General features: G+C 40.8%; 1 protein-coding gene across 1 annotated transcript; it reads right to left on the reverse strand.

Moving 5' to 3' along the window:
• LOC107594781 (pro-opiomelanocortin-2-like) lies at positions 1-13469 on the reverse strand. The gene is made up of 4 exons (XM_016284960.1): positions 13060-13469; positions 3374-3582; positions 2979-3109; positions 1-1361 (listed from the first exon to the last, which is right to left on the reverse strand). Exons 3-4 carry the CDS (start codon positions 3105-3107, stop codon positions 831-833), a joined length of 660 nt encoding a protein of 219 aa, XP_016140446.1. The 5' UTR covers positions 3108-3109; positions 3374-3582; positions 13060-13469; the 3' UTR covers positions 1-830.
• Positions 13470-19242: the final 5773 nt, after the last annotated feature.

Genomic DNA, 19242 nt, shown 5'->3' on the forward strand with positions numbered 1-19242 from the left:
ATTGTCATTTTTCATGTTTTATTTTATTTTATATATATTTTTGGTGATACCTTGAATTTATTTGCAAGCATAAAAAACAAGTGGGTTTTATCTTCTCTGCCAATATGGCTATGATGTTCATCTGATTGAATATTCTAGACTGCTTACATGTGAGGTGATTTTTGCATGTATGAAATATCAGAGTTTAGTCTTTCCTTGTCAGCTGCTGCATGCACTGGGTGTTTTGTCTGTGCTTTTATAATTTTTCATTTAAGTGAGATCATTACAACACTGTGGACCGCAATTAGTCAACTTCATTCCTGTTATGTGTTTAGATACTGTCACTGTAAAAGGATGAGACTTCAGAACTGTGTTCTGTGAATGTTTGCCTACATGAAATCATTATGTGGTGTGAATAATAAGAATATCAATTAAAGACTACTTTTATGAATTCAAAGTCTGACCTGTGTTTATAGCTTTATTGGCAACTGCACATACTGCTGAATGATTCTGATGTCTGCTTGTTTCTCAGAAAGGAACAATTTTGTTCTTTTCTGCTTGAAACAATCATTTTATATCACATTTTCAAAATGTACAGTATAGTACATTTCAATAAATAATCCAAAAATGCTGTTTTTGTAGCCTCTACATCAGTATTTAATCACCACAGCATTTCTATGTACAGAATTCAGAATTTATTGTTGTTATACAATGTGAATAAACTAAGCGTCAAGAATTAAGTGCTACTGGCAACACCACCCACCCTCTTTTTGTGGACTATGCATGATAAGTTTGCTGGGAAGAAAGTATATTAAAAACAATCCCCTATCCACTCATCCCATTAAAACCTCTCACTGGTCCTTCATCTGATGCTCTTTGTTTATGACATTTTTGAAAAGTGTGAGAAGGGGTTTCTGACTGCGCTCGTCCCAGGACTTCATGAAGCCTCCGTAGCGCTTGCCAGCAGGTGGGCCGCTCCAGCGGAAATGGTTCATTTTGTAGGAGCCATCCTTCTTCTCCTGCTGGTTTAAAGCACTCTCCTCTTGAGGATAGTTGACCTCGTTGGTGGCCAGCTCGCGCCTCATCTCGACTGGGAGAGTCTCGGCAGATTCCTCCTCCACGCCGTTCGTGTACACCTTGATAGGCCGTCGCTTGCGACCCACTGGCTTTCCCCAACGGAAATGCTCCATGGAATAAGAGCGCTTGTGCTCGTGCTGAGAGCTGGACTCAGGGTCCATTTGCTCAGCAGGAGCGAGGGCAGCAGGGGACAGGGGTGCGAGGACCTCGGTTTGCTCCAGTTCAGAGGGAGGCTGCAAATGGCTTTCTCCGGGGTAGACTGGGTTTTCATCTATCAGATCAGACCTGCATAGCTGTATGCAGTTCTTAGGAAGAGCAAAAGAAGAAACTAGAGAGTTTTAAATTTTATAAAGAAAAGATAAATGTTGTGGTGTTGCTGTGCCCATTTTTCAAAACCAAACTGTAGCCTATTTACTATAACCTTTCAGTCATGTCTTCATCGGCAAAAGTAAAATACAAAAAGACCAATCAGAGAAGCTATTTAAAGGGCACCTATCATGTTGTATTTTTTATTTTAAGCTTTTCTTTAGTGTGTAATATAGCTGTAAATGATCTGCAAAGTTACACAACACAAAGTCCACACCAAATGGAGCTAATTTCTCCAACAGAAAACACACGAAATGTTTGGTTTGTAGCCCTGCCATTATTTCTGTGACTACCGCAACATGTTAAACATTTGCATAATGCCTGCCTACTGGCTGCTTTGGTCTGCCTTCAAAGAAAAGCTGGGTAAGTGAATTCGCTACTTCACAGAGATGCTGTTTTTTTTTCTCACTGCGAGGGCAAAAAAAGATTGTATGGACTTCCAATACAGATGCCACAGGATACAATACTGTTACAGCTCCTCATGAAGCCTTGCCAGCTGAATGAGCTCAATTACTGTATGGTTAGAGCATTACATTTCTGGCACATGGTCTAAGCAGCTGACCAATCAGAGCAGACTAGTTTTTTTTTTTTTTTTTTTTTTTTTTAAAGTTGAGCCTTAAAGAGATATGAACTTATTTTTTTAGAGGCAGAGGGTGAAAAGATGCTGCAACAATGTACAGTATCAGAAAAAAAGTGTTTTGAAATGATGTGAGTCCCCCAAAAAGCATTACGAGCTTGTAAATTAGCAAAATACGTGCATGTAATGACAAGGCCAAAAAACAAGCTAAGCATTATAACTGAAAAATAAACTGGAAAATAGTGGAATTATTCATAAAATGGTCAATATGAAGACATAGAACATATAAAATGCAAACAAACTGAAAAGAAAAACCAGCAGAAAATTAGAAAAATTACTACAACTATGACAAAAATGTTACACGTGGACACAGTTGCATATGCTACATCACACTGTGCTCTGCTTGTAAATTATTGACAAAGGTCACTTAACCAAAACGTTAAATGAATACCGACTTTTTAAAATGTATTTTTTCTCCATACTAGCTGATGTACCAGTAATCTTTCAGGTAAACAAGATGCATTTTTGTTACATTAGTGGCTGCTGGGACATTGCTAGATGGTTGCTCAAGTTTTTTGAGTGATTACATACTGACCCAAGTAAAAAAAAGTCCAACCAAGAGTCTCTGTGTTATTCTATGATGTCCCCCTTTTTAGATACAAGTCTCTCTAATGTCTAATGTAAAGTCTTTTTTGCCCTCCCCTCTTCTATCCTCTGTTTGACTACAATCATTAACCTGATCACTTAGTAAAAACACACCTCTTCTCGGCAAGCCACATGAATTGAGTCCTCATTCTGGGTTGTGGTTCAAATCCCTAATCCTAAACAATTAGCAAACATAGTAGTGACATTTGCCTCACTATTAATTAATAAGACGTGCTTATTTGAATTTGAATTTGTGAGATAACTTGCAAATTGAGCTGAAAGTTCTAACATTAGAAGCTAAGCAGTCATTTGTGCAAGGAATATTGTAACTCACCAAGATGTTCTCGTCAGTGGTGAGGTCTCTGCAGCGGGTGTTCTCCCAACACTGAGCTCTGACTTCAGACCCACCCGCACATAGAACAGCCAGAGCCAAGAGCCAAGAAGGACACAACATCCTCACCATTTCTGACAGAACACAATGATTCATGTAAATATTAATAACATAGCAATATTCCCATTTATGCACACTCAATCACATTTAATGCATGCATAGTTATGCAAAGCATTATTTCATTGCATGCCAGAATTATAAGAACAAAGAAAATATTGCAAATGGAATGCATATTTGTGAAATAACACTTTAAATTAATAAAATAAACATGAATACATTAATTATTAGACATTGCAAAAAAAAATGTAAAGCTGAACCTCACTGGATGAATTTCTTACCCACCTGTTGTGCAGAAAGAAGTCAGCCTGCCAAGGTTCTTCTCTCTGAGGATCTCTGATCTGTCTGGTTATGTGTGCGTTTGCTTGTCTCTGATGTCTGAAACCCTCATCTAGTCTTCTTTTATAAGCTACCTGTGTGTCAGTTCCTCAAGGTCACCAAACTCTGTCACTTTTAATGGGTGGTGCAGGTAGGAAACCCGCCGCATCATCTATGGTACGGATGAGTAATGCATCAAAGACTGTCAGTCAACAGTGAAAAGTCAGTTGTGAATGAGTGTGAGATTAGGATGAGATCTTCACTCAGGTGTCTGGCTTATCAAATCATGATGGTCTTTCTCATTATGTTTAAGGGCATACGTGTCAGTTTACATGACTTAGGTGATAAAAGGTTTAACTCACTTCAGAAAGGTTTAATTCACTTCAAATCAATTATGGGGCATGTTTTTTTGTGTGTAAGGGCACATAGGTGCTAATCTTGTGTTTAAATGAATTGGAAGGTGAGGGATTTGAACAAGGAAGCCATCCGGGTGTATTTACAGTTTGCGTGGAAGAGGCAGAGCAAAAGCTCATAATACAAAATGACCATGTTTTGATAGGATTGAATACCAATAACATATTAGGTTGAGCAGAAAATGCATTGCTGTACCTTTGCCAAAATGAAATACTTTTCATGGAGGAAAAAAAATCATATTATAGTAGAAAATATTAAATAAAAATATACAGTAAGAAATAGATGACTCACACTTTGAGTGAGCTAAACAAAGTTTTTTTTTTTAGTGGTAAAGAGATTCCTGGGGAAGCTACACTGTAAAAAAAAGTAAAAATAAAAAATAAATTTTTTTTTAAATAATTTGAACAACAACAATGACAACAGCAACAACAACAAAAATACAGTAACGTTTTACAACAAAATATATTTGACTATTTTACTGTATATATTTTTGATATATTTATATTACATTTTGTATTTGTTATATTTATTTATTTTTATACATATATTTTTACTTAACATGGCCAATAAAAATAGGGTAAACATGGTAATTACTGTAAACGATACACTGAAAACTGGTGGAATTATTCAAATATATTAAAAATACAGTAAAATAAATGATGTTATTTATAATTGTTCAACCCAGCCACTGGAGTTGCAAAAGCCAGTGCACTCTCAGTGCCCGTCCCAAGCCTGGACAAATGGGGAGGGTTGCATCAGGAAGGGCATCTGGCTTAAGACCTGTGCCAAATTAAACATGCGGATCATAAACCAGATTTCCATAACGGATCGGTCGAGGCCCGGGTTAACAACGACCGCCACTAGTACTGCTGGCCAGCAGGGTACCAGTGGAAACTATGCTACTGTTGGGGAAAAAGGAGAAGGAGAGGGGGAAGGCGTTTCCAGAGACAACGAGAAAAGAGGAAAGCTAAGAGAGTAAATGTGAGAGTCGGAATGTTGAATGTTGGCACTATGACTGGTAAAGGGAGAGAGCTGGCTGACATGATGGAACAGAGAAAAGTAGACATACTGTGTGTGCAAGAGACCAAGTGGAAGGGGAGTAAGGTCAGGAGCATCGGAGGAGGATTCAAACTCTTCTACCATGATGTGGATGGAAAGAGAAATGTAGGGGTAATCCCGAAGGAAGAGTATGTAAAGAATGTATTGGAGGTGAATAGAGTGACAGAATGATAAGTGTAAAGCTGGAAATTGAAGGGGCAATAATAAATGTCATCAGTGCATATGCCCTGCAAGTTGGGTGTGGGATGGATGAGAAAGAAGATTTTTGGAATAAGATGGATGAAGTGGTGGTGAGAAGAAAGAGTGGTGTTTGGAGCGGATTTCAATGAGCAGGTTGGAGAAGGTGAACAGAGGTGATGAGGAGGTGATGGGTATGGTGTCAAGAAACAGAATGGGGAAGGGCAGATGGTGGTAGATTTTGCAAAAAGAATGGAAATGGCAGTGATAAATACATATTTTAGCAGAAGCAGAAGCACAGTTTGACGTATAAGAGTGGGGGAAGGTGCACACTATGGGACTATGTTCTACACAGGAGATGCAACCGGAATGAGATCAAAGACTGTAAGGTGGTGGCAGGGGATTGTGTAGCTAAACAGCATTGAATGGTGGTTTGTAGGATGACTTTGGAGGTGAAGATGAGGAAGAGAGTAAGGACTGAACCAAGGATAGAATGGTGGAAGTTGATGGAGGACGACTGTTGCGTGAAATTCAGGAAGGTGGTGAGACAGGCACTCTGTGGTGGTGAAGAGTTACCGAATGACTGGGTGACCACTGCAGAAGTGGTGAGGGAGACAGCTAGGAAGGTACTTGGTATGACATCTGGACAGAGGAAGGAAGACAAAGAAGCTTGGTGGTGGAATGAGGAAGTACAGGAAAGCATAAGGAGGAAGAAGTTAGCAAAAAAATAATTGGGATTATCAGAGAGATGAAGAAAGTAAGCAGAAGTAAAAGGAGATGTGGTGCAAAGCTTAGGAAGAGGTGGCGAAGGCAAAAGAAATAGCGTATGACAAGCTGGATTAGAAGTTGTACACTGAGGAAGGGTTAAAGGACCTGTACTGATTGGCTAGACAGAGGGATAGAGCTGGGAAGGATGTGCTACAGGTTAGGGTGATAAAGGATGCAATTGGAAATGTGCTGACAAGTGAGGAGATGGTGTTGAGAAGGTGGATGGAGTATTTTGAGGAACTGATTCATGTAGAAAATGAAAGAGAGAGAAGGTTGGATGATGTGGAAATAGTGAATCAGGAAGTACAGGGGATTAGTGAGGATGAAGTGAGGGCAGCTATGAAAAAGTTGACGTGTGGAAAGGTGGGTGGTCCAGATGAGATACCAGTGGAGGCATGGAGATGCTTATGAGAGATGGCAGTGAAGTTTTTAACCAGGTTGTTTAATAACATGGAAAGGGTGAGCATGCCTGAAGAGTGGAGAAGAAGTGTACTCGTACTGGATTTATAAGAACAAAGGAGATGTGCAGAGCTGCAGTAACTACAGGGGTATAATGCTGATTAACCACACCATGAAGTTATGGGAAAGAGTAGTGGAAGCTAGACTGAAAGGAGGAGAGGTGATAATCTGTGAGCAGCAGTATGGGTTCATGCCAGGAAAGAGCACCACGGATGCAATGTTTGCTTTGAGAGTGCTGTTGGAGAAGTACAGTATAGAGAAGGCCAGAATGAGTTGCATTGTGTGTTTGTGGATTTAGAGAAAGCTTATGACGAGACAAGAGTTGTGGTATTGTATGAGGAAGTCAGGAGTGGCAGAGAAGTATGTGAGAGTGGTGCAGGATACGTATGAGGACACTGTGACAGCGGTGAGGTGTGCAGTAGGAATGACAGACTGGTTCAAGGTGAAGGTGGGATTGCATCAAGGATCGGCTCTTAGCCCTTTCTTGTTTGCAATGGTGATGGACAGGCTGACAGATGGGATCATGCAGGAACCCCTATGGACTATGATGTTCGTGGATGATATTGTGATTCGTAGTGAGAGTAGGGAGTAGTGAGTTTGGAGAGGTGGAGGTATGCATGGAGAGAAGGGGAATGAAAGACAGTAGGAGCAAGACAGTGTACATGTGCATAAATGGGAGAGAGGGCAGCAGAACTGTACAGTTACAAGGAGCAGAAGTGGTGAAGGTGGATGAGTTTAAATACTTGGGGTCAGTTGTCCAAAGTAATGGAGAGTGTGGTAGAGAAGTAAAGAAGTGTGTGCAGGCAGGGTGGAGTTGGTGGAGGAGAGTGTCAGGAGTGATTTGCAATAGAATGGTACCTGCAAGAGGGAAAGAAAACATTTACAAGATGGTAGTGAGACCAGGTGGCAGAGTTGAAGATGCTGCGATTTTCTTTGGGAGTGACAAGAATGGACAGGATCAGAAATGAGCATATTAGAGGGACAGCACAGGTAGGACAATTTGTAGACAAAGTGAGGGAGGCAAGACTGAGATTTGGGAATGTGCAGAGGAGGGATGCAGGGTATGTTGGCAGAAGAATGTTGAAGATGGAGCCAACTGGCAGGAGGAGAAGCGTAAAACCAAAGAGGAGGTTCATGGGTGTGGTGATGGAGGACATGACAGAGGACACAGGTTGGTGTGACAGAGGAAGATGCAGAGGACAGTGCAAAATGGAGACAAATGATCCGCTGCGGTGACCTCTGGTTTCTTCCCCTTTTGTTGGTTTAGCGATTACCCTGCCTTCCAAATCCTCCTGCTGGAGCAGGGGGAACGCTGTATTGAGAACCACACGAATGACTTGACATAAGCCTGAGCCCACCGATGACGGAGAGCCATTTCCCGCCGCGATCAACGAGCCGGAGCGAAGCCCCGCAGCTGAGAAGAGGCTCGGATATTGAGCCCAACACGTCAGACCAGGTGCGAGAGCCGGCGACAGTGCCCATCACAGAGGAGCAAGTTGTAGACGAGGAGAGTGCGGAGGGGAGCTCCAACTCCTGCATCACGGCTGCGGGTGAGTGGACTATGGTGGGAATTCAGTGTCAAGTCAAGTCAAGTCTGCTTTATTGTCAATTCTTCCACATGTACAGCACATACACACAGAGAATTGAAATTGCGTTACTCTCAGACCCTTGGTGCATACAGATAACATAAATACAGATTAAATACAAAATACAAATATACAAATAAAGAAAAATGTAAAAAAATATATATAAAGCACAAGGCATATGGCAGATAGAGTGCAAACCAGTAAAGTAAACAACAGTGCAGATATAATGATTGTAGTGCAAAAGAGCTTATTCAGACTGATTAAAGTGACAGTGTGTGTGTGTATTTGGGAGGGAGGAGTGGGAGAGTCCGTCAGAGGGTCAGAGCTCAGTGGTGCGTGGGGCAAAAGAGAGGAGGGGGGGCATCAGGAATGTTGTCAGGACCCGGAGCTTTGCGTGCGTTGATCCTGCTCAGGGATCTCCTCACGCTGTCTGGGGAAATAAACAAATAGACGCGACGAATACGTACAAAAACACTGCGACTCACAAGACAGTCCAGGAGAGATCCTCTGTGATGTGCACACCCAGGAACTTTGTGCTGCTCACCCTCTCTACAGTCACACCATTGACGGTCAGAGGAGCATGCTGAGTGCGCACTCTCCTGAAGTCAACAACAATCTCCTTCGTCTTCTCCACATTCAGAGAGAGATTGTTGTCACTGCACCACCCGGCCAGGTGGCTCACCTCGCTCCTGTAGTTTGTCTCATCTCTGTTGCTAATGAGACCCACTACAGTCGTGTCATCCGCAAACTTGATAAGGAGGTTGGGGTTGTGTGACGGTGTGCAGTCGTGGGTCAGCAGAGTGAAGAGGAGGGGGCTCAGAGCACATCCTTGGGGGGCCCCAGTGTTCAGTGTGATGGTGCTGGATGTGTTGCTGCCGACCCGTACTGCCTGAGGTCTTTCAGTCAGGAAGTCCAACAGCCAGTTGCACAGCGAAGTGTTGAGCCCCAGCTGGACTAGTTTGTGAATGAGCTGTTGAGGGATGATTGTGTTGAATGCTGAACTGAAGTCTATGAACAGCATTCTGACGTATGAGTCTTTTTTGTCCAGGTGTGTGAGTGCTGAGTGGAGGGTAGTGGCGATGGCGTCATCGGTCGAGCGTTTGGACCGATATGCAAACTGGAAGGGGTCCAAGGAGGGGGGGAGGGCAGACTTGATGTGGTGCATGACTAGCCGTTCAAAGCACTTCATGAGGATGGGGGTAAGTGCAATTGGATGGTAGTCATTGAAGCAGGATGGAGACGACTTCTTCGGGACTGGAATGATGGTGGTAGCTTTGAAGCATGTGGGGACAACAGCCTGACTTAGCGAGATGTTGAAAATGTCTGTGAAGACATCGGTGAGTTCCACTGCACAGTCTCTCAGTACACGCCCAGGAATGTTGTCAGGACCCGGAGCTTTGCGTGCGTTGATCCTGCTCAGGGATCTCCTCACGCTGTCTGGGGAAATAAACAAATAGACGCGACGAATACGTACAAAAACACTGCGACTCACAAGACAAAAAACACGAAAACACCTTTCTGTCGGGAGAGAGAGAAGCCGCAGCGTGTGAACGCGCCGCCATCTTACGTACAAAACGAGGAGGAGAGACCTCGGAATTCCCAGTTCAGCCCAGGAAGGGCTCCTGATCCCCAGTTCCACCCAGGAAGGGCTCCAGCCCCCGAATCCAGCTCAGAACGCCCTCCAGTGCCCGCTCCTAGAAAGCGCCCTCCAGTGTCTGCTCCTAGAAAGCGCCCTCCAGTGGCCGCTCCTCGAAAATGCCCTCCCACCTGCTCCAGCCTCCTCCACCACTGTCAGCTGCCAGCCCCTCTGCTCGCCCTCAGCCCACCATCATTGCGGTGCGAGCCCCGTGGGACTGCCATCCTCCAGCGTCGCCGGGGTTGGAGTCTCCCTCACCTCTGCCTCCAGCCTCCGAGGCCCGGACTCCGCCTCGGCCCGTAGACCCAGTGGCTCCACCTCGGCTCCCTCGCCTCCACCCTGGCTCATTGGCTCTCCGTCTCCGCCTCGGGCTGCTCCGCCACCATTGGTCGGCCCCCTGGAGTCGGTGGACAATCCCGCTCCACCGTGGGCCGCTATTATGGCTGTGGCCTGGGTCCCACCTGGCTCCTCCTCCGGCTCCGGTTCCCTCCTGTCGTCTCCCTGGCTCCTCCCTCCATTGTCACCTCCCTGGACTCTGTTAGCCGTCCTCCTACTGGAAGTCCGTCCTTCGCCGGAACCTCCACCTGTCTGGTCTGCCTGCCAGCCCTTTGCCTTCCCCGGTCACCATCTCACATCCACTGCTTTGTCCCCCTCCGCCCCTCCCTCTGTTTCTACGGTGCAAGGATGCACCTTTCCGGGAGGGGGGGGGAGAAGTAATGTAACGCCCCTGTGGACTGTTTATTGTAGTTTCTTCCCCTTTTGTTGGTTTAGCCCGTACTAATCATTAGTTAATTACCCTCATTGTGCTCACCTGTCTGCCACTACTTATCCACCCTATATTAGTTCCTGTCTGTCTGAGCTTTAGTTGTTGGTTATTGTGAATGTTACCACGTATATGTCGCATATGAGTATATGTCTCACGTACCTGAATCTGCCTTGTTGTGTCTACATTAAAAGTCATTATTGGAATCCTTGTCGTCCTGCCTGCCTCCACATACCGTGTCGTGACAACCCCTAATCGGGAGAAGCCAAAAGAGGAAGAAGAAGATTTCTAATTGTTCCATTTCACTTTGCAACATGTATAGCTTTACAATAAATTATGCTAATTTATTTTAAAGGGGTTTTTTTTGTGTGTTTTTAAAAAGTATTTTAGAATTGCAATTTTAATACGTCTTAGTTCAGTTATTATATTAACATTATATAATTTAATGACAAAATACAAAATGCCACCATGTGATGTTTGTAAAATCTTCTGGAAAATCTAGCTGTTAATTTTAGTGCAAATTTGAATCTTATCTTGTGTGCCTTAAACTGCAACATGAACATATTTATTCCTGCTTTTAAGTCATTAAATCTTTGATATACAAAATAAATGTTTTGAGATCTTAGGAATGAAACAATAAATTTCAATCACACAGGCTCTCTCTCTCAGCTGAGTGATTCTGTTCATTCAGAATAGGGCAGGGGTGGCGAACGTCGGTCCTGGAGAGCCGCAGCCCTGCAGAGTTTTGCTTCAACCCTAATCAAACACACCTGAACAAGCTAATCAGAATCTGAAAGGTTATTAGGAAGCTACAGGCAGGTGAGCTTTAATTAGGGTTGGAGCTGAGCTCTGCAGGGCTGCGGCTCTCCAGGACCGGAGTTCGCCACCCCTGGAATAGGGTTTCTAAATTGGTAACTACTGCCTGGAGCAAAACGATTCTGAGGGGCATTTTCCATTAAGGCCACATCGTTATATTGGAGTCGTGACCTTGCTGGCTTTTATGTTTATGTTATTGATTGTAGCATTCTCAGACACAGAAAGTCATAGATGAGTATACTATGGTTAAATGGGAAAAAAGAGGCTTTAGATTCAGAAGTGTGCGAGCAAGCTTTGCCCCTGTATTAATAAAATGTGTTCAATGAAATGTTAGTCATTATCTGTAATTTTCCAGATATCTGTTATTTATAGCTAATAACAAATAAACATAAATGGTGTAAAGAAAGTGGTCATGTCAATTATAAAATCACACATTTGAACACAACATGATATTTAATTTAAGATAACGGTAACATCCAATTAGTAAATTGTAATCTTATCTCTATTTTATCTTTATTTTCCTGTCTCTTTACAGGCTATTCACCCACATTGCACAGTGAATGTAATCCTATTAGACGAGATTTAGAGAATAAGATGTCTGTCAACCAACCCATAGTGACACTGTTAATAGCGTAGCATTTCCTACTAACAGTGAGTGAGCGAAAGGATGATATACTTTCTTGCCACATTCATAATGACAAAGGGATTTGCCTGTCTGGTAAAAGGTAACTTTGCTTATCTCATTTGTTAATTTGACTTTTCATTCATTTAATCTTTTTTTTTTAATTTGCTGACTTTACAGAGGAATTTCAGGATTTATTATGCACATGCTTGATGTGTGCATCTGTTAAGTTGCATCTGTTTTCCTTGAATGTCCTCTATATGCACTTGTAAGACAAAATGTTTGATGAATATGATTGTGTTATCCTTGACAAAGAAGTTGTAACACAGTTGTATTGCTACTTTTTATGTCAAATAAACTCAAATTCAATATAGACTCAGTGGGCAACATGAGTCAGTAAATATGGAGTGAGCCTTTAGATAATATAAGAATATTTTTAATTGACAAACAAACAGTAAACTAGTCTAGAAAATGGCAAATAAGAATGTTCAAGATAAAGAAATGTCATGTGCCCAGTTTTTAGAAATTTATACTTTGTATTCGTGGTTTCATGACTTTAAAAACCTTTTATACCATTAATATCATTTTCAAGAATAAGAAATTTAGTGACTTTAAAAATCAAGAAATGCTGTAATTTAACAATGAAGAATCAACATTTTTTTCTTCACACCATGAATACATGTGTTTATTTTTTTATTTTTTTTTTTACAAATATTACATTTTGGGGGAGTCACACCACAGCGTTTTTCAATCTGAACTAACCTCACCATAAAAAGGCTAAATTATTTGATATGTTAAGAGGGTCTATTACTGATATTGTTATAAGGGTCTGCAGTGCAGAGGTCCTCTCTTACACATGACAAATATTAATAAGTTTTTTTTTTAAAGAAATAATAGTAAAACCTATGGCTAACTACAATAATGTGTTTCTTTTAAAGATACTTTTTTTTAAATCATGATTTAAATTTTTTTGCTGTGACATTTTTTTACATTATGCCCCACAAAAATGTCAAAATTAATTTTAATTCAGAAATTGTACCGTTTGTTAAAGACATGTATGAGGCATGTATGGCATGCATGAATTAAATTTTTTATGTACTGAATAAATTAATGAGTGTCATGTCATAGACCCATCAATTCTATTATTTCTTTATGCAGAATGCTGGGTGGCAATTTGTTGAGGATTTTCCGCAAATGTCTGGCCAATCAGTTTCCTCCATCTAATTTACATCTCATCTGCCCTGGAGAGATCTAGTGACAGCATTAAACTATGAGGAAATAAGCTTTGCCAATCTGAGGACCCAAACAGGTTTCAGAGTCTGATGAGGATTTCACTCTCTAGTCCTTACGTCTTCTGGAGAACTTCAGTCTATTGCAGAATGGTATCTCTGCTGTATGCTTTGTTACTCTGGGCAGCATGGGTCCAATTTCCTGTTGTCAAAACCAAAGAGGCTGTTGAAGAATCTAAAACCACAGACAAAACAGACACTTCTCAGACATATCGAGTTAGCAGTGGCTTAATGCAGTGTGGTGAATACAGCAATGAAGTGATGCCAAACAGACAATGTCGTTTAATAGCCACATTACCTCATCTGGAGGAGCAGAGGTGTCCGGACATGTTCTGCTGTACAGATTATGTCTCCTACTGGCTGCGTGAGAACGAAGAGCGCAAGCAGCAAATGCAGGACCTGAAAGAGACCATCTCAGAGCTTCAAGAAGAACTGAGGAATCACAGACATCGCATCAAAGTGCTGGAGCTGCAGGTAAGAGTTCTCCACCTTATTTTTCCCGTAAAAGCGGGTGCGGCCATTTTTAAATTGAATGGGTCTGGCTTCCAGTGTCATCTGCTTCCAGCTATTTTTAGCTGTACAAAACAGCTCATTTTGCTGCTTGATAGTGCAAACTGGTGTGCCTTACCATATTATATTAATGTTTTATCTTAATTATGAACACAATGGTTTAAAGTGTAAACAGTTTTATTGTGTAAATTCTAATTTTATTCTAATAAAATTGTTTATTCTAATAACCTGAAACAATTTGCATAAAGAACATTTTTACATTCTGCTGTTCTCCTGCTTTTCCATTGTTTTTCTATGTAAACATACAGGGTGTGGGGTTGGGGGGTGTTGGGACAATTCCAAGGGCCCGAAGAGGGAGAGGGGGTCCGGAACGCGATTTTTACCGAGGGGGACCTCCCTCCGTCCCCGGAGTCAATATGCTGTTCAGGGGGCCCAGAAACCATAGTGGCGCCCCTGCAAACATACGTTAGACAGACGTGCTTGACCTTTGCTCTGGCAGCTTTTGAAGAGTCTTGCTCATCACATCACGTTCTAAAAATGTAACACTCACCAAAATATACAGTATATGGCTGACAGGACAGTAAAATTGTTTTTTACTGACATAATGACCTGACAACATCTCATCTGACCACAGTTCACTGTTGTTCTACTGAAGCTCCTCGTCACCTGTAGCTTGTCCGCGCTCGTTTGACTAGCACCTGGTGCTGAGAAGTCTCCCGTTTAATGTGGCTGTATAAAGATGTTCTGTGTCTAAATAAACGCAATTCTTGTCAAGAAAAAGAGACAGAAGCAGCAGTTGTGCGTGGGTTGGCCAGCCCTAGCTCCACCCCTGCATTAATTGCATTAAAGGGGTCATATGATGCGATTTTCATTTTTCCTTTCTCTTTGGAGTTATTTTTCCAAGCTCTTGGTGCATAAAGAAGATCTGTAAAGTTGCAAAGACTAAAGTCACAAATCCAAAGTGATATTCTTTATAAAAGTTAAGAGTCAACCACGCCTACCTAAAATGGCTCGTTCTAACACGCCCCCACATGTCTACGTCACGATGTGGGAAGATTTGCATAACGCCACCCAAATGTTCACGCAAAAGAAAGAAGGCGTAACTTTTATTCTCGCTGTAGTATTGTTGCTGCCGCTGCCATGTCGTGAAGGCGCTGTGTGTTTCGTTGTGAAAGCGAAACTACTTTGTTTGGCCTTCCAAAAGAGGATGATATTCGCTTCGTCATGCCTAGAGCTGATCTGTGCTGGTCGCTGAGGAAATACATCAACTTCACGCTGTCGATCGCCGGATCGGCTTTCACCGTGGACGAAGCGGAGTCCAGCCCGGGGTCGTCACATGTGGTTGCCGCAAGCCCGCCGGCCGCGCCGGCTTCCGCTCACTCAAGCCTGCCGCCGCTCACTCTAGCCCGCCGGCCTATATATGAGGAATATATACTGTATATATGATAAATAGGATTTTTATGCTATCAAAATTTTTTGTTACCAAAATTCTTATTACCAATTTCAATACCACAAAAAAAAAATACTAGCCCAAGTAAAACCAAGCTTACTGAACACACGTAAACAGTCACAAATTATAATAGCACAAAGATACATACGAAATCAACCTACTTGAAAAAAAAAAAAAAATTTATAAGAAATATTATACTGTATGAAGTAAATGTACAAAAAGACTGAATAGTTTTCACTGTATAAATTCAATATACATTAATTATACTCCTTACTTATTTTACAAAAGTGATTCAGTCAAGGACTGAGTGATTTTCTTTCTGATGTTTGATTTACACTATTGACACAAATGGCAACAGCAGATATTAGGCTGCTTTAGAGGAATAGTTTACCCAAAAAATGAAAATTATGTTGTGGTTCTAAACCTGTATGAGTTTCCCTCTGCTGTTGAACGCAAAATAATATATTTGGAAACCCAACAATATTCACAAAAACTCTAAACGCCTTAAATCGTGGCCCCCCCCCCCCCCCCCCCCAAAAAAAAAACACTAAGGGAGGCAATGGGGACCAGAAACTTTCTGGTTATGAACATTCTTCAAAATATCTTCTGTTTTGTTGAGGAGAACAAAGAAATTCATACAGGTTTAGAACAACTTGAGGGTGAGTAAATGATGACAGTATTTTCATTTTTGGGTCAAGATCATATAATGCCAGGATCTCATATAGCCTAATACTACACATGCTTTATCTTTAGCTATTAACGTTCATGTAAGACACAACTGACTGTGTTGACGAGGATACTCGCAAAGACTGGCATTTTGACACATAACTATGTGTATTTGAACGTTTAAGCTCAAGGCGCGAAAAAGAACTCAAGTTTAGTCAGGCGCTGTACAAGCAGGCCACGGGTGTGCCATGCGTATCAGGCTGAAACCGTCTTAACGCGCGCATTTACCAACAATTCTGCCCCGCTGCTTAATGTCCACGAATAGTTTAAAACCAGGGGTGCCCAAACTCGGTCCTGGAGGGCCGGTGTCCTGCAGGGTTTAGCTCCAACTTGCCTCAACACGCCTGCCTTTAAGTTTCTAGTATGCCAAGTAAGAGCTTGATTATCTGGTGTGTTTAATTGGGGTTGGAGCTAAACTCTTCTGGACACCGGCCCTCCAGGACCGAGTTTGGACACCCCTGGTTAAAACCATTTGTTTTTAAACCACAATGCTTAAATGCGTTTAAGCTTGCTTACATCATGACGCGCAAAACGATTGACATTTGTTATTTCCCAACCCTTAAGCGAATATATAGAGTTTGTTCAAACACAAAAAGCCAAATACATCCATCAAGTTAATAATCAAACTAACCTAAAATCTGTGTGGACGATGGCGCTGTTTTTATCTGCTCCATGTGTCCGGTCCACTTGCTGTTTCACAACTTCTACTCCATCATCATCTTTAGTAAAATAACCTGATAGCTGGGGATTTTACTGACGATGTTTTATCTGCTGTTTGTCTTTTACGTTTTTCTTTTTTTTGAGCCCCTCTCTCACATTTTTTTTAGAATAGCTGACATGTTTACTTATCGAAGATTGTTCTTTGCGTGACCATTTCCAGATTATGCCAGAACGAAGTGAAGAGTGGAGGTGAATGCGGACATCAGGCGTTCAAAAGTCAAATACAGAATAAATACATTTGATTGGTAGACCAAATTCAAACGTGACGTTTCAATATCTAATGGTAATACTGATGTAGTTCAAATTGAATCAGCAATAAAACACTGAACAGCCTTGCTAATGTTATATAGTCTGACGGTTCCCTTTGAATGCCTTTGTGTTTTTCTGTACTTTGTTTTAGAGCTTCATATTGAGGTAAAAATGTCTTTTATTCTCATTTCCACTGACAAACGCTTTTTGTCACTGCCTTTAATAGTATTTATCCTGAAATACCAGCATTATACTGTAAACTGAAGAGGAACAAATGTTTACCATGTGCGTGGACAAGGACTGAAAACTTGCTTGTTGGTTTTATGTGATTCCTCCCTGGAAAAATGGAACATATGCAATTTAAATTTTGTTTAAAAAAAAGGCCAGTTTGCTTGTTAAAGATGTCTGTTTATTTTCTTATGATAAATGATTAAAGCTCAAATTTGTTTTTAACTAAATTGTTTCATTACTGATATTTAAAAAAAAAAATATATATATTGTATTTTTATATATATTATATATATATATATGTGAGATTGTGTGTATTTGGGTCCTTTACTCAAGCACTGCTTAAACTGAATGCTTGTGCTCTTACTTAACTCATCCAAGCACAAGGCATACATTTTCTTTCCACAATTTCTTAGACCTCTTTTGTACATTTAGACCGCACATATTTCTTTGGTCATCGTGACGTCTTTTTATTTAAAAATAATATACAGTATATGTGAGTGTTTGTGTCCTTTACTCAAGCACTGCTTAAACTGCTTGTACTCTTACTTAATTAACTCATCCAAGCAAAATGTGCTGTAAATTTACTCACCCTCAGGCCATCCAAGACAGACGAGTTTTTCTCTTCATCTGAACAGATAAAGTTGCTCACCAGTGGATTCTTTGCAGTGAAAGGGTGCCAATGAATTGTTTAAAGTTAAAACATCTTTAATGATGGATTTCTTTATTACAAACATGCAGCTTCTCACTTCACAAGACTTTACTTGATGGACTGGAGTTGTGTGAATTACAGCTGTTTGGACTCTCATTCTGACGGCACCCATTCACTGCAGAGAATCAATTAGTGAGCAAGAGATGCAATGCTAAATTTCTCCAGATCTGTTCAGATGAAGAAGAAAAAAACCCTCATCTACATCTTGAATGGACTGCATTTTTCTAAACCACTCTAGCAAAAATTCTTGCTTTGGCAGGATTGAGAACGAGGACAACCTCTATCGTCTCCATGTATCAGGATTCAGTGGTACAGTTGAGGACTCGTTTGGCTGCAAAGCTTCAGCACTCCAGACACAGATGACATCTGTGCTGAGATATCTCACGGAGGCTGGTGGTACCATCAGTGCTTCTTCGCCAACCTCAATGGAGTGTATTATAAGGTCTTACACAAATGAAGGAAAAATTAAACCATTCCAAGATATAAAATATGAGCCCAACCATCTTAACTGTGTCCTATGTTTATCTTGACCACCAGGGGGGGGGCGTTACTCTGCCAAAGGGAAGAATCTTCTGGGGCCTGATGGGATTGTGTGGTACTCTTGGAAGGACTCAGATTACTACTCCTTGAAGAAGGTGAGCATGATGATCCGTCCACGGACCTACAGACCACGCCTCTCCCCATAATAACACAGCTTTAGGACCTGTGTAAAACAATACTGCAGTGACGTAACCTGTGGTTAAAGGGAAAGTCTCATCTGGACATTCAAGACAAAATATCCACATTACTCATTTTGGTCAAATGTGTCTCATAATCTTGGTCTTTGACATACTGAAGCATTCAATGTATTGTAACTAATATAATCAATTTATTATATTATAATAAACATGCATTATTAGGTTATCATAGATAATTTTTTACTTGTACAAAAACAATTGTATTTGATTTGGATAATCATTATTAATTAAATAGAAATAATTCATAACTTAATATAATTTTGATACATATACTTTATGTTAATTGATGTTTCTGTTACAATTTTTATAAGTCCTGTGACCAGTTGCAACAAAAACCATAAAGGGGTAGTTTACCCAAAAATGAAAATTTATTATTTACTCCTCTTCCATTTGTTCCAAACCTGTATGAGTTTCTGTCTTCTGTTAAATTCAAAAAAGATACTTTGAAGAATGTTGGTAATCAAACAGCTGATGGTAGCCATTGACTTCTATAGTATTTTCTGTACTATAGCCAATATAAGTCAATGGCTACCGTGAAATTATTTGGTTACCAACATTCTTCAAAATATCTTCTTTTGAACAACAACAACAACAAAAACTCATACAGATTTGGAACAAGTGGAAACTGAGTAAATGATGGCAGCATTTTTATTTTTGGGTGAACTACTCCTTTAAGAAAACCTTTTTAATTTATTATGTTTTTTTAATGAAATTAAATTGATTCTTAATACTTAAATAACTTAATTACTTAATTTAAATGACTTATTATTTAAAAGGATCAAACCAATCTTGATATTAAACAAACGGTAACACTTTACAATAAGGTTCATTAGTTAACTGCATTAGTTAACATGAACTAATAATGAACTGCACTTATACAGCGTTTATTAATCTTTGTTAACGTTAATTTC

The sequence above is a fragment of the Sinocyclocheilus grahami genome, unplaced genomic scaffold (genome assembly GCF_001515645.1).
Source record: "Sinocyclocheilus grahami isolate Dianchi unplaced genomic scaffold, SAMN03320097.WGS_v1.1 scaffold191.1, whole genome shotgun sequence".
NCBI lineage: Eukaryota > Metazoa > Chordata > Actinopteri > Cypriniformes > Cyprinidae > Sinocyclocheilus > Sinocyclocheilus grahami.